This window comes from Cetorhinus maximus, chromosome 3 (genome assembly GCF_964194155.1).
Source record: "Cetorhinus maximus chromosome 3, sCetMax3.hap1.1, whole genome shotgun sequence".
Lineage (NCBI taxonomy): Eukaryota > Metazoa > Chordata > Chondrichthyes > Lamniformes > Cetorhinidae > Cetorhinus > Cetorhinus maximus.
The window spans coordinates 115,170,054-115,186,335 of NC_135881.1; the positions used below are offsets into that span (position 1 = coordinate 115,170,054).

The 16,282-nt window shown below is 40.1% G+C and overlaps 1 protein-coding gene across 2 annotated transcripts in view; it reads left to right on the plus strand.

The window, feature by feature from the left end:
• bzw2 (basic leucine zipper and W2 domains 2) overlaps positions 1–16,282 on the plus strand; it is an 85,259-nt gene that overhangs the window by 17,322 nt on the left and 51,655 nt on the right. For both annotated transcript variants that reach the window (XM_078538843.1, XM_078538844.1), the window contains exons 2-3: positions 12,675–12,739; positions 13,444–13,620. In XM_078538843.1, coding sequence (XP_078394969.1) covers positions 12,682–12,739; positions 13,444–13,620 — 235 coding nt within the window. In that variant the 5' untranslated portion in view covers positions 12,675–12,681. The remainder of the gene's footprint in view (positions 1–12,674; positions 12,740–13,443; positions 13,621–16,282) is intronic.

Genomic DNA, 16,282 nt, shown 5'->3' on the forward strand with positions numbered 1-16,282 from the left:
CTGACCTGTGCCTTGTAGATGATGGACAGGCTTTGGGGTGTCAGGAGGTGAGTTACTCGCCATAGGATTCCTAGCCTCTGACGTGCTTCTGTAGCCACAGTATTTATATGGCTAGTCCAGTTCAGTTTTTGGTCAATGGTAACCTCCAGGATGTTGATAGTGGGTGATTCAGTGGTGGTAATGCCATTGAATATTAAGGGATGATGGTTAGATTCTCTCTTGTTGGAGACATTCATTGCCCGGCACTTGTGTGGCACAAATGTTACTGGCCACTTGTCAGCCCGAGCCTGGATGTTGCCCAGGTCTTGCTGCATTTGCACATTGACTTTTTCAGTATCTGAGGAGTCACAAATGGTGCTGAACATTGTCTAATCAACAGCGACCATCCCTACTTCTGACCTTATGATAGAAGGAAAGTTATTGATGGATCAGCTGAAGATGGTTAGACCTAGGACACTACCCTGAGGAACTCCTACAGTGATGTCTAGGAACTGAGATGACCTCCTGGACTGACTTCCAACAACCATAACCATCTTCCTTTGTGCTAGGTATGACTCCAACCAGTGGAGATTTTTCCCTTGATTCACATTGATTCCAGTTTTACTAGGGCTCCTTGATGCCACACTCAGTCAAATGCGGTCTTGATGTTAAGGGAAGTCACTCTCACCTCATCTTGGGAGTTCAGCTCTTTTGTCCATGTTTGAACCAAGGCTGTAATGAGGTCAGGAGCTGAGTTACGCTCGCGGAACCCAAACTGAGCGTCAGTGAGCAGGTTATTGTTAAGCAAGCGTCACTTGGGAGCACTGTTGATGATCCATTCCATCACTTTACTGATGAACAAGAGTAGACTGATGGGGCGGTAATTGGTCGGGTAAGATTTGTCCTGCTTTGTGGATACAGGACATATCTGGGCAATTTTTCACATTGCTGGGTAGATGTCAGCGTTATAGCTGCACTGGGACAGCTTGGCTAGGGGTGTGGCAAGTTCTGAAACAGAAGTCTTCAGTACTATTGCCAGAATATTGTCAGGGCCCATAGCCTTCACAGTATCCAGTGCCTTTGGCCGTTCCTTGATAATCATGTGGAGTGAATCAAATTGGCTGAAGACTGGCATCTTTGATACTGGGGACCTCCAGAGGAGGCCGAGTTGGACTATCTATTCGGCACTTCTGGCTGAAGATTGTTGCAAATCCTTCAGCATTATCTTTTGCACTGGTGCTGGGCTCCTCCATCATTGAGGATGGGGATATTTGTGGAGCCACCTCCTCCAGTGAGTTGTTTGGTTGTCACCACCATTCACGACTGGATGTGGCAGGACTGCAGAGCTTAGATCTGAGCCGTTGGTTGTGGAATCGCTTATCTCTCTCTATCGCTTGCTGCTTATGCTGTTTGACACGCAAGTCGTCCTGTGTTGTAGCTTCACCAGGTTGACACCTCGTTTTTAGGTATGCCTGGTGCTGCTCCTGGGATGCCCTCCTGCACTCTTCATTATTGAAGGCAATAAGTGCAGATGGTAGGAGATGAAAATAGTTCTTTGAGGAAATAAGGGGTGCTTTTTGAAGGTTGAAATTAAAACAGTTTGACTAAAAGTTTATGCAGCCTTACAGATGGGGAAGGGTGGACTGCTGTTTGTGTCCTAGATTACTGTTTTTATATAGAGAGCCTCAGTTCTCCACCTCAACCAGAAATCCTTTGCAGAAACACCCACAGCATTAAAACAACTATGATCAATGCTATGTTGTATGTGCTATTTGTGATGATCTCTTTCATAGGTCAGGTAGTGCCCTTTAAAATAATCAGATTTAAATACAACTAAATGCTAAATCAATGTTTTGATTATTTGGAATTTTCTCAAGAATGTTATTGATCTGAATGGGAGAATTGGCTTCAAGGAATTCCTCAGCTGGGCCATGTGAATGAATGGATTTACCACACAAAACTGAGCTAAAGCTTCCTGCTACCATGGTTTGATGGGGGTGGTGGTGGCAGCGGTTAGATATTCAGTAAATTAGTAATTTATTTATACCCGTTTTCCCATATGGAGAGTTGTATTCCAGGCTATTTTGAAGAACATTGACCAATTGTGTTTTAGTGATTTAACATTGCTGTAAATGTTTAGTGACAGTGCATTACAGTGCAAATATTTTTCTCAGTTTTCTCTCCTTTCCTGAAAGCATTAATTTAACTGGAATGTACAGTGAAACCTGCAAAAATGGACACCAGTGACAAAAGGCCCCTTGGTCCCAATTAGATTGCGGTATAATAGATTCAAACTTCCCACTTGAAACAGACACACTCACGTTATTAACCATGGACAGCCTTCGATGCATCAAGCCAATTTACAAATTAAAACATCAAGCATGCAAATAATTACGAGGTGGCAGCGCAAAGAAACAGCTGTTGTGTACTGGGGATCTCTCCATTCAGCATGCCTAGAAGCAGAGGATCACCTCTAACTCTTTGATACAGGGATAGAGGGGTTTCTCTGCTGCTATGGATGCTGGATAAAAAGATCAGCTCTATACAAAAACCAGGATCTGCCAATCGCGAGTAGTAGGAGTCAGGAATTGGAAACCCTAGAATTTTGGGAAGGTGACCTGAACATGCAGACGGTGCTAAGCATGCCAAGAGGAGTGATGCTGAACTCTTGGGGCAGAATTTTACAGCCCTGTTTCAGCGGGGACAGGGCCGTAAAATGTGGCAAGCCATTATAAATCCCATTGACGACAGTGGGAACGTAAAATCCCACTGTTGTAAAATTCTGCCCTTGGGATCCTTACGAGTTGAATGGGGAGATGAAGACTGGAATAAGCACTGGGGGACAGTGATGGAGACTGGCTCTTGGGAGGGAGAGTTGGAGAGAGTGGTTCCTTTGTCGCTGGTCCATGGGTTCTCCCCTTCACCTGCTCTCTGATGGCCTCCTGGTTCTTGGGACTTCTGACACAGCCACTGCTGCTGCAAAACCATAAAATCCGGGACCACAGGGGATCTTTGTGAAAGTTATAGAAGTCATATGATCTGATGTCACATGATCCAATATCATGTGGTCAGAACATCACATAATCAAAGCTCCAGTAGCCCTACCCCACTAGTACATCAAGTACTGATGTGCTATTAACAGCTCCATACTACTACCACCATCCTCAGCACTTCAGAAGTCGTCTTGGATGTCTTGGAAAGGGGTCTGCTGGGCCCCCACCCAGTCCCAATTTGGCTGGGCTCTGTCAGGCACTCTGGCCCTACCACAGCCATGTTGCCTTGTGCAGGCTGTCAACTTCGCAGATCCCAGGATAGGGACACCCCTCCCTCGACGGAAAAGGGCCAAGGGATGGTGATGGATGAGGAAGCCCAACAAGCAAAAAATGAACTGAAATTACATCCTACTGGTAGGGCTGCAGAATTACGCATAGTCCCAAGTGAAAGTGGGGAAATAAATCCTGGGATATTAAACTCAGTTGGTTTACATACAATGATTATTTTGAAAATCAGGACATCTGCAAATAAAGGACACCTGATTCAAGTCCCTCAGTTATCCTAATTTACAGATTTCACAGTCGTTCCCATCAGCCTATCAATGCCTTGTCCACGTGGTCAATCACATGTGAGTCGAAACAATGAGAGTCGGAAGGTGACTATGGGAGGGATTACAATCTATCCCATTCTGCTCTTCTGTTATGCTCACACATCTTTTTGTAGTGAAGGGGTAGGGTGGGGTCACTGAGTAACTATGAGACTTGGGAAATCTGGCTGATTCTTGCCTCATTTCCTTAACTAGGGAATTAAACATTTTGAAGTTAATGTAAGTGCCACTAAAACTAGTTCAGTTAAAATTAGACTAACTCAATAGAATCAGAAATTGATCCTGAGACCTCACCAGTTACAAGTACGCACCACACCATTTTCCAAGTTGTACTGCCTCCAGGGTTCATTACTTTTACTTTTTTTTATTAGCTGTGTTAGCTGAGTCCTGCTAGCAAATCAAAATACTGTGGGTTAGTAACTGACAAGTTGTAGATAATTGCAAATTACTATTTCCAAAATGGTAATGTGGCATTGTGTTTTAATAGCCTGCTCACCGTATAAAAGAAGATAGCAGGAAGGGACATCTCATTCTGTTCCTTTTTAATCTGCTGGTGGTTATGTACAATTAGTTTAATTTTGTTCTGTACTTGAAATTATGAAGTAATGATTATTTGTCATGTGTTGGCCAACATGCAGTTGTACAGAGCATTCTCAGATAATGGCATTCTCAGATAATGACACGAGCAGAGATTGCAGGACAAGAGCGCTGCCAAGTGAAAATGGAGACAAAAACATATTGTAGTAAGAAATGTATTCACAAGTTAATTTCTTCCAACTTTTCCATGATATATAAATAGAGATTAATAGTCACGTGCTGCCTCAAATTGATTTTCTGCCTACTAGTTTGTCGTTTAAGAACAATCGTGAAAATAAGAACAGTGAGGTAAAGCAGAAGTAGTTTAACCTTCAGTATTGGATACATGTGCTCCAGCTGGCTGTGGGCTGATGTAACAGTGGCTCGTTTTACAGCAAGTCAGCCAACTGAATCTTTAGTTCATGGGTGAAAGAAGCCTCCCAAGGACAGAGGTTTGTTTATTTGATAAAAAAGGTTACCTTGTTCTTCCTAATGCCATTTGGAATGAAAAGTCAGTTATAATTGTGAACTTTAATCACTTGTTAGCAGGGGAAAATATATCATAAATAGTGAGAGACAACTTAGGCTACTTAATGGAAGCCATCTGGAGCCAAAAACTACATTTTTCCTTTGATCTGCTCATATTTATTTTCATTGTACTATAACACATATCATCATTAGTAGGCTCTTACCATTCAGGAAGTCTGTTGTATATGACAGCCTATTTGTTAAATTATATGACCCATTACAGTGGGTGATGTTGCATGTTTCGCAGGACAGCATAAAGAAGGGATTTGTTTTGCAGTTATAAGATAAGATTCCAAGTGTTATGATCTTCAAAGATATCTCTTGCATATTCTCGTTTTATTTGGGGTGAAAAAAGGTGCAATTGGCACAAGTCATTATGGTGCCTGTGCCATTTTTTTTAAAAGGTAAAATTTTATTTATTGTTTCAAGGGATGTGGGTGCTGTAGGCAAGGCCAGCTTTTGTTGCCCTTGAACTGAGTGGCTTTCTAGACCATTTCTGAGGGCAGTTAAGTGTCAACCACATTGCTGTGGATCTGGAGTCATGTGTAGGCCAGACCAGGCAAGGATGGCAGATTTCCTCCCCTAACGGACGTTGGTGAACAGATCGTGTTTTTTTTTACAAAATTTCCAAAAGCGAAATTTTTCAAACATCTCCATAGTCTCCAAATATAACCCAAAAAACTCTCAGGATGCTGCATAACCACTACAGCCTACATTGTCTGAAGCTCAAAATCTGCATTCAACACATTATTACTATAGGATCCTACACTGTGTATTTAATTATCTATAATTATTCTAATAGCAACGTGAGTGGGCCATTCAGCCTTTCAAACTTAAAAATATTATGCAATTCAGTTAGATCAGAGCTGATCTGGACCTAAGCTCCATTTGCCTGTCTTAGATCCATATTCTTGGCACCAGACAAGGTATCCGGAATGGTCACCGTGTGCTGCGCTCTGTGCAACATTATGCAGCTGCAAGGTTTGGGACCTGCAGGAGGAACATGTTGTAGAGCTCCGATGCCCTCTGGATGATACTGAAGAGGAGAATGGTGACGAGGGCATTACACTAGAGATGCCCTTATTAATGCAAGGTTCACTGAGGTTGCACCCGTGAAGTAGTGCTGAAAGTACAGCAATAGCCACTTTTCCATAACTCCGCACCCCATGCTCTCATTCCCCTAGCTATGCCATTGTCACAAAACAGTCCCGCAAACAACCAGTCCAATTTATCACCCCTTGCACATCTTCCCCTCCCCCCACCCAATTCATTGGTTCCTATCAATGCATGTCTTCCCATTCATCATCATTAAATAAGTTAAAAGTCACCTTATCACACAGCAAACAAGAATGGGCAAGGTGGCAAAGCAGTGCAGAAGAATAACATTTATTTGTTTTAACTAAATAACAGAAGCTTAACAAAAATTACAATTCAGCTTCTACCCACATGCATACTACCCTTGTGCCACTGCAAAGCCTTATTCTTCATTTTCCTACCACTCCCATGTGGTGCATCTCTTGTGACCTGAGCAGAGGGAGAGGCAGGCTGCTCAGATCCCTGCTCTGACTGTTGTGCTCTTGGTTGATGACTGCTGGATTTTGGAGCCCATGAGGATGAAGGTGCAGTGCTCAGATGCCCTTTGAATGATTCCAAGGAAGAAAGTGATATCTAGAGTGATGCAGCATTAACTGCTTATACTCCTGTGAGGGATACCCTTTTTAATATAAGGTTCATTTGGGTTGCACCAGTGGACTGATGTCATGAGCATGTGCAGCAGCCACTCCGTCCACTACAACCCTACCATCCCCTGTACTCATACAGTACTCGAGGTGTGGCGACAGCAAAGCCCTGTACAATGGTAACAAAACGTCTTTATTCGTGCACTCCAGTCCCCTTGCAATAAAGTCCAAGATACTATTTGCTTGCTGTATTTACATGCTAATTTTGTGTTCCTATGAGTTCACCCAAGTCCCTCTGAACATTTTATGTTTCACGTCTTTTAGAACATATTCTGCTTTTTTGTTCTTACTTTCAAGGTGAATAGCTTCACACTTCCCACAGTATACTCCATCTGCCACCTTGTTGCCCACTCACTTAACCTATCTATATCTCTTCGCAGCCTCTGTGTCCTCCTCACAGCTTACATTCCACCTAGCTTTGTACAGTCGACAAACATTACTCTTTATCTATATTATTAATGTTAATTCTCATTGTATCAACAACCTTTTTGAACTTTCCCTTTTAACAATGAAATGCCTTTCATAATACCAATTTTTATTAGTAATATAAACATATTGCTTGGTAGCTGCTAGAAAGGTGTCAATTTTCACCTTAAATGCTCTGTTCAAAAAATGCAAATGCACGCTATCTTTCTTATATATCAAAACTTGTACATATCAAAGCACCCAGACTAGCTGGCTTTAATCCCAACTAAGACACACCCGCAGACAAAAGAAAAATATTTTCCAAAATATATACATTAATAGCTTCGTGACAGCAGTGCATTCCAGCTTTGTCAAATCCACAGCCAACAAATGCCTGAAGTAATTCATTGTGGCATAAACAAAATTTCTTCAGGGTCGTCTTGATGTGGAAATTAGTTGAAAGTGTTATAATCTGAATGGAAGCAATTTATTTTGCATAAACCCAAACTTCAATGAAGTTGGGAAAAACTGCTTGCTAGTTATGAATACTAAGTTACCAAACAACATTGATTTAAGTGTTTGTAGTTGCCTTACATAATGTAATGTGAATGCTGCACAACACATCTAACTGGTGAAACATTAACAGTAATTGTCTGTAAAGAACACAATGTTATACAATTTAGGTAAGATCACCTTTCTCTATTAACTGGAAAGCATCAATAGGAATACAAACTTACCTTGTACTCCCTTTTAACCCAACAGACAATTCATGTCTTCAGTGTGTTTATTTTTAAGCTAAAACCTTTGTGTCAAGTTCAGTGAACTGGATATGCAGATACATGGTATTGCAGATATGATTCCAGTTTCTGGATAGTTAATGCTTTATCAAACTTTAAGCAAATGTTAACCACAGTATTCAAGTATAAGCTTCCTTTTAAAATTCAGCAATTCAGTTGGTCAATGGCTCTGAGCATTATGAATGTGTAAGTACAGTAAAAATTACATTAACCACTTTCTTACAATTTTATTGGGGCGCCTGGAAATTTCTCTCAATATATTGTTAGTAATAAATGGGCATGCTGGTTTTAACTTAGTGTTTTGATTGCACGGCAATACATTGGAAAATGCCTTAATTCTCAGTTCAGACATGGATCTTTTGAATTTGTAACGTATTTACAGATACTTACATGTCTAGTCCTTGTATTTGTATATTAATTTGCAACAATTTTGACTCACCATGGATGATGGAGGCCAGTTGGCTTTGACAACATGATTTTAAAAAAAGCACAAGATGTGCATGTGCGTATGGGGAGCGTGTGGGAAGTTGTGTATATCAGAGCTCAGAAAAATATCTGATTGAGTAGTTTGAGTCACAAGGCAAGCAAACACACTCGTGGGAAGCTGTACTAAAATGAGATGGAATGTTGCTGTATATAATAATTGTATGTCCTTTTGAGACCTCCTGCGAGTGAGTCCTGGTGATAAATTTATTGTTGGACAAATGCCAATAGGAACACATGGTGGTTCTTGCAGTGTCCAAAAAGAATATTATGTACAGTGTCATTCACTGCTCTGTGTCATTACCAAATATGTAATTAATAGAAAGGTATTAAAAAGGAATTTAACGTGTGACCTTAATTTTTTCATAATTTCTCATTACTGAGCATCTTCCTTTGCATGTCAGCAAATGCTACACTATCAATTTTTTTCCAAAAATGTATATAATTTGTGTGACCGTCTTTTTACTTTGTGTTCACTTGCTCTTGAGACTCCAATTAATTGTTTGACCCGCTAAGGATAAAAATAAAGATAAATGGAAGCAGTAGTTGAGCTGCAAATGGTGATACCCTTGGGATTCTTCAGAACAAGCAAAATAAAACTAGTCAACTTCAAACCTTTCAAACTCAAAAATAAGCTATAGAAAAAAGTGACATTGGCTACATAAGTTTTCTATACATGTTGCTTCGTAATATTTATTGCAGATGTTCGGGTGATAAGGGAGTAGGTTATTGTATTTCGCACAGTTATTCTTTTGATTTTATCCATTGTATTGGAAGATCTTTTAATTGAAGCTGCTGATGCACTTACTTTGTTGACTGGGCCATGTGTAAGAACAAGAATCACAAGAAGTAAATCTATGTAGGAACCAATGATTAAATGTGTGAGATAAGAATAGACAATGACTGAGTTGATCTATATTTTCTTTTATAGTATTTTATTACTTGGGTTTCTCCTACTTTCACACTATTCTCTCACAAAGTCGTTCTCAAATTATTCTGTAAAGTCTTTCCGAGGGTCTGCGACACAGGGCTGGCTTTATGGTGGGCAACTGTCCAGGGAGTCAAAGTCAAAAGTAATCAAATGAGTGTTAACCAGAGGTGTGCTTTGCTCACCCTGTGCTCTTCCTCTTCTCTTGCTCCCCTAGTGCTCTCTATATTCTCTGGTCTTTTCATGCTCTTGCCCATTTGGTGTTCCTCCCAAGAACAAGCAGACTGCAGTGAGAAACCAGCACATCCAACTCACTGAAATGTGTAATTAATACTAATTTGCTTAAAAACATTATTTACTTTACATGGAGTACTTTCACATTGAGTATTATATAGTACTATAATTAGATGGCAGTGGTGAGGGTATGTGATTACTCATTCATATGGAAAAGCATCTTTCAACCAAAAAAATTTGAGAACCAGTGTTCCAGTAGATGAGTTGATATGACCCTTGCACATAGGCTTCTTCAAAGACTGACTGCCTTTGGTCTTACAAAGCACAGGAGAGGAGGCCCGGAGGAAGGAGAAGAAGACTATCATGGCTGAAATTCATATTTTTAAAGTTTTTTCTTCTCTTTGTCCTCACCCAAACAAAACCAAGTTCACAAAGAAACTCATTTCCTGTAGTAAAGACTTTGTTTAAAACCTGATACAGATAGACTGGTGTGGGACTCTTACATTTCTGCTTTCACTCAATGTGGGTAATAATCTTGCTCCATTCGGTATCTCATGCTGAAGACCAAGCCAAGATGAAATATTTATTTGAGTACAATTTGACTAGAAATGGATATCCTGCTGGTTCAGGTATAGCAGTATATTTGATTTATGTGAGTAAATTATATACAAAACTCCAGTTCATTGTACACGATGAGGAAGATGACCTGTATGCAAACTTGATAGCTATTGTGCAGCAACAAGATCCCACAAAACACAACGAAATGCATGATGGATTGATCTGTTATTACCTCTGGCACTGAAGGTGGGCAGAGGGATGTTTTCATCCTTGTTTGTCTATAAACAATATGTTTTTTTAAAAAACTAATGGATTTCAACAAAACGTATGGCCTGAGGAAGGATTGATGTTTTTCCTTTGGTGAAGATGTTGGTCCAGATTTGGATCCTGGAATTTTTTGAAGGATCCATCAACATAGAGAGAGGGTAATTGACTTTTTTTTAAAAATGTTGTTGATTTGATTGTTTTAGATGTTGTGGATTGTCTCAGTTGTCGTGGTGCAATTTGTCACAGCTGTCAAAATGGAGCAGAGTTTTTGGAGCAGGTTGTTGGATGTGGATTGGCCTGAAGCCTCCTCAGTGAGATGGAAGCTCTTACTAAAAAATACTTTTTTTTCAGTTTTGTAGCTACAGAACATCAACCAGGCAGGGAAAAGCCTCAGTAAAGAGCTGCGTAATTGTAATAATGTTGAGTTAAAACAGCTTGGCAGAGGTATGCACTTTGAGTGCCCTGTTCACTAGCTTTTAATGGCATTGGTTGATGAGGAATGTAAGCCAATACATTTACAGAATGAACTGCTTCTCAAGAAGTGCCAAGGGATCATTAATTTCCAATTCAACTATTGGAGCAACTGGATGATAAAAGAAAGTTGTGGGAGATGGTTGCCAGGTAATGGCTAAATGATTTAGATCATTGGCAGAAATAATTTATAGCTCTTTGATTTCTGGGGCAAGTTTGCAGCTAAGAACTTTTTCTGTTGGAGGGGAGAGAAATTTGAGATATTATTAAACCTAGAGGACTTAACAAAATAGGGAATGTACCAAATTCTGATATTTTTTGCATCAAGGATTCTTGGAATTCATCTTGTCAAATTCGAGTCTACTTTTATTTGAAGGTAAACTTTAAATCTTAATCTTTTTCACTCTAAAGTTGTAAAATAACATTTTGTAAAGTCAAGTAGAATATAGCGGGGCTTCTGAGGTTCTCAAATGGAACTCATTTCCTCGTTCAGAACATTTGAAGACACATTTGGATACTTGGGGCTGGATTTTTTCATGGGAGACGGGAAACGAGGGTTGACTCCAGTTTGTAAACCTGCCTTTGTCACGAAAATGGAGGTGGCAGCAATTTTTATTTTTCCCGGAGTCAGAACTTAATTAGGTAAAGGTATACCGTTCAGTTAGGCTATCAGGATGGAGAACCAGAGGTGGGCATTGGAGCAGGCAGGATGAAAGGGCATCTGTAAAAGGGTTCTGTGAGTATTCCTACATGAACACAGTAAAATTGCTGCTTTCAAACCAAAATACCAGCCAATCTTTAACATATGCAGTTTTCTTGGTAAATGCCACCCCCCAGCATTCCAGAAAACATTGCTGTGTGCCCTCTATGTTGGAGGTTTAAATTGATCCCTGTGTGTTGGACATTACTCTTCCTAAATTTCCTTGATCAGTCCATCGACCACCTTAAGCATCTCTCCACTATCAATGCAGCAACAGGATGCACTGCAATGCGTTGCCAAGGCTTTTTTTTACAGCACCTTAATAACCTTTGACCTCCACCACCTAGAGGAACAAGGGAATCAAATGCACCGGAACTCCATTACCTTTAAGTACGCCTACCAGTTATGCACCATCCCAACTTCAAAATATATCTTCGCTCCTTCACTGTTGCTGGGCCAAATTCCTGGGACTCCCTATCCAACAGCAATTGCAGGATTACTTTCACTTCATGAGCTGCAGCGAATCAAGTAGAAGGCTTAACCACTATGTTCTTGAGGGCAACTAGGGATACATAATAAATGCAGTTCATGCCAGCAACCCTCTGATACAGAGAACGAGTAAAAAGAATAGACTTGAGCCTGAAAGTTTTTTTTTAAGAAGGTAGTGCCACAGCTAATCAGTGAACACAGCATGTGTTTGGCTTTCTGAAAATAAGCTGGCTGCAGATAATTAGCAGAATTTGAAACAGTTATGTACTTTTTCAGGAATTCTGGACACTTGACAGTGTGAGTCCGGAGCTGATCAGGTGTTCTAAGCAGGTGCTAGCTGTGAGTAGATGATTTGGCTGGCAACATGACTGGGTCTTCACTATTTTTAACTGAGCTAGTGACAATTTGCAATGACCAGAACAACAATTTACCAGGCAAACTGAACAGGCATTGTTGGAGAAGAATTCTGAAATCTACGGTCCAGATGAGCAAGGATCTTCTAATAAAACATCACTGATAATCAATGAGACACATAGGCAATGGAACAGGCAGCCGACAGGAACCAAGACAATAAGATTTATAGGAGAGCCTTTGGGAAATGGTTCCTTTTTTAAACTGTTAAAGCTTTTAAAGTAGAACTTGTTTTAAAAAAATCTTGAGGCTACCTTCCCGCAACAGAGAAAGCTGATCTTCACTGGCTGCTTGTAGGTAAGTGAAAGAGTTACACATGGACTAAATTCCTCCAATTTCTTGTCCTGTGACCAGATGGCTGGTTTCTGTTTGGGAGCTGCCTGCCTAGCAGCCCAATTAACATTGAGAACTTGAGATAGAAACATTCAATGTATTATCTTGTGAATTATCATGAATTCCATTTTCATACTGGTTTTTGCTGTGTCTAATTTATTTTTTAACCCCACAGAAAGTTTATGAGTAAGTTGCAGAAGCCAGTGCTAACAGGCCAGCGGTTCAAGACCAGGAAGAGGGGTAAGCGTTCCAGCCTTGTTCTTTCACTTGTGAAGTAGCATAGATGCATCAAGGTAGTTGCACTGTTGTCAATCAGATTAACATTATTCTTATTCGCAATCACAAAAAATAGAGATCAGTCCAAGGAACTTTTAAAGTCATCTATAGAATTGTGCGCTTAATATTTTTTTAATAATGGAAGATCTTGATTGGTCAAACCAGTAAATGAGAAAGATGCAATTTTATTCTTTTGTCTGTAAAATCAAATGGAGAGATTTATTTGTCTGTCAACTAGTCAATGACTGAATACAATATATAGTTAGCTGATACCACAATTACTTAATTTCTTTCAGGATGCCAATCACCACAAAAATTGTCTCATAACACTAATGATCAGAAAAAGGCAAAATACTGCGGATGCTGGAAATCTAAAACAAAAAGTGCTGAAAAAATTCTGCAGGACTGACAGCATCTGTGGAGAGAAAGACAGAGTTAACGTTTCGAGTCCGTATGACTGTATGTCCCTATGGTTCTGAAGAAGAGTCATATGGATGCGAAACGTTAACTCTGCCTTTCTCTCCACTAAAGATCAACTATTCTATTTCCTCAATACATAGTGACTATGCTGCTTTAAAAGACTGATGACTTAAGTATGGTAGAAATTTTATATTGCTACCTGGGAAGATTGGAAGTAGTATGTGACTGAAATAATATCTCTTGTGCAGATGAAAAGGAGAAGTTCGAACCAACAGTCTTCAGAGACACAATCATTCAAGGTCTCAATGAGGCTGGGAGTGACCTTGAGGCAGTATCCAAATTTCTGGATGTAACGGGCTCAAGACTAGATTACCGTCGTTATGCAGACACACTCTTTGATATATTGATAGCTGGGAGCATGCTAGGTAAATATGAATTCAAGCTTCTTTTATAGATCGGTAACTAATGAAATTAAATGTGATTTAACTGTAACTGTTAAGGGGTTTATCCTTAAGAACTATGAAGATTTACTCACTTATTTAGACCAGAATCAAAAAGCTACAGTTTTTGAGAATGATTGTTTCCTCTATGTCTTCATTCTACTGGTTTATTCCTGGGAAGATTTTTTGAAAGGTCATACTTAGAACTAATAAAGCATTTATGCGAAATACCAGAAGCAAGGAATTTTTTGTTATGGAGCAGTTTTTAATAAACTGTCCCTAGCTGCTGCTGCTACTGCAATTTTAACTTATTTAATGTAGAAAAACGTTGCAAGGCTCTTGGAGGTGTAAGGAAAAGAAAGACATAGGATGAGATATTGAAAGACTGATCGAAGAGGTGGATTTTAATGCAGATCTTAAAGGAGGATGGTAGGTGGAAAGGTAGAGGGTTTATGGAGGGAATTCCAGAGTGTAGGGCTTTGTCTGCTGAAGGCATACCCATAATAACAGGGTGAAAGGAGATACCATGCACAAGATGCATATGCCAAAGGAATTCAAGAGTTCTTGGAGTTATATCCCAGAGGAGGTAACAGATATAGTGTATTGAAAGTGATTTAAATACAATAATGAAGATGATAATTATGAGGTGCTGGAATAATTTAGAACCAATGAAGATCAGTGAGGATGGGAATGATAGGCAAACTGGACTTGGTGGCGTTAGGATATGGATAACAGAGTTTTGGATGATCTAAAGTTTACAGAGGAGGAAGGATGTGAGGTCAACTTGGAGAGCATTGGATTAGTTGAGTCTGAAAGTGGCAAAGGCATGAATGTGGGTTTAGCATCATGAGCTGAAGGGTAGAGGTGAGAGATTTTTGAGATGGGCATTCTTTGCAATGGTTAGCATTGAAAGTTTAGCTTGCGGTTCAACAGGATACTAAGGTTACAAATCATGTGGTTCAACTTGAGTCAGTGGCCAGGGAGAGTGGAAATGGAGTAGATGGTGACCATCCGATGCTGTGGAGGGGAACAAAATAATGGCTTCAGCTTTTTCATTGTTTAACTGGAGGAAATTGCAGTTCATCCAAGACTGAGTATTCGACAAGCAGTATGACAACACAGGCAATGGAGGGGATCAAACTAGGTGGGTTTGGTGTCGTCAGTGTACAATTGTTTGCTGAACTCATGCCTATAAATGATGATATCAAGACAAGGAAGAGTAGGATACAAAGATCGATCCTTGAGGGACTGCTCAGCAATTGGTACAAGGTGAAAAGAGAAGCCTTTGGTAGAGCTACTCTGGATACGATTGGATAGGTAAGCATGGAACCAAGTAAGGGCATTCGCATCACATTAGATAATGGATAATCATCTGAAATGTATCACCACCGTTTTAACTAAATTGAACAAGCGTTATCTCCCTCATCCAAATCTTTATTTTCCTCATCATGAAGAGGCACTACACTGATGATATTTGTCCATTTAACATTGTAACAAAATGTATATTGAAATGAAATGGGCAGTGTTTATACCAGTTTATTCAGTGATTCTCAGAACATGTAAGGAAGTTTATGTCATGAAGCACTCAGGACCAGATTTTCACTGAAGGTGGGTAACTTGAGTCAGGAAATTTTCCAACTCAGCAGATCTGCCTCTATATAAAGGGCCCTATCATATGCAGTTTTTACTCTGGGGAGGTGGGGGCATGATCAAGTCAGGCCTGCTGCCTCTGGAGGCAGTTTGGAGGTGGCCATGGAGATAGGCAAATACCAAGGTGGGCTGGCTAAAAGGCCCACCTTGCTTCTCTGAGACTTCAGCCCAATTTTATAAAAAGCTTTGAAGCCCTCTAGCCCTCATCTCTCACCTCACCACCCACCCCCAAGCTCCTCTTCCATGCCACCTCATACCCTAATGCCACCTGGACAACTAGTCAGCCATTGTCCACTACGGGCAGACCTCAGGAGCTATGTTGACATGAAAAAAATCTCTAAACTTCCAATAATCTAATAGAGCTCTTGCTCATACGCACTTGAAACAGAAAAACAAAACACTCATTCATGAAACCTATTCAAAGATTCTAAATCCCTCAAGTGGTCAATCTGTTTTATAAACAAACAAACTTCTATTCAGTAACCACATCAAAGACAGCTAATCCTTTAACAGCCTCTTTAAAACTGAATCAAAATGTGAACTCAGCCCACCTGCTGAGATGAGTTGTTTTAGACATATTGAAGCTCAGCCAAGCATTCATAATGGGCTCAGCAGTAATAAAAACCCTTGGGGAAATAACAACAATGAAGACTATTGAAACTGCAGGAATAGATGGTAATTTTATTTTCTTAGCAACGCCAAATCACCTGTCAATCAATGTACTCTACCAGCATGTGTTTTAACTCTAACTGACAGCTGCAGCCTAGTCTTTTTTTAATTCTTAAAGGGCTGTGCATTAAGTAACTTTGGATCATGACACTTAAACAGACCTTTTCTGCCCTTCGATTTTTTACCTCTTCTCCATAAATTTGTGACTCCTACAGTGTGGATTAAAGATATTGGAAAAGCAAAATGCGACTGCTTAAACTCAGCACTATTTTCAAATGGCCCAACAGATTCATATTCCATGCTTGTGCGATTCACGCCCCATCCCCTT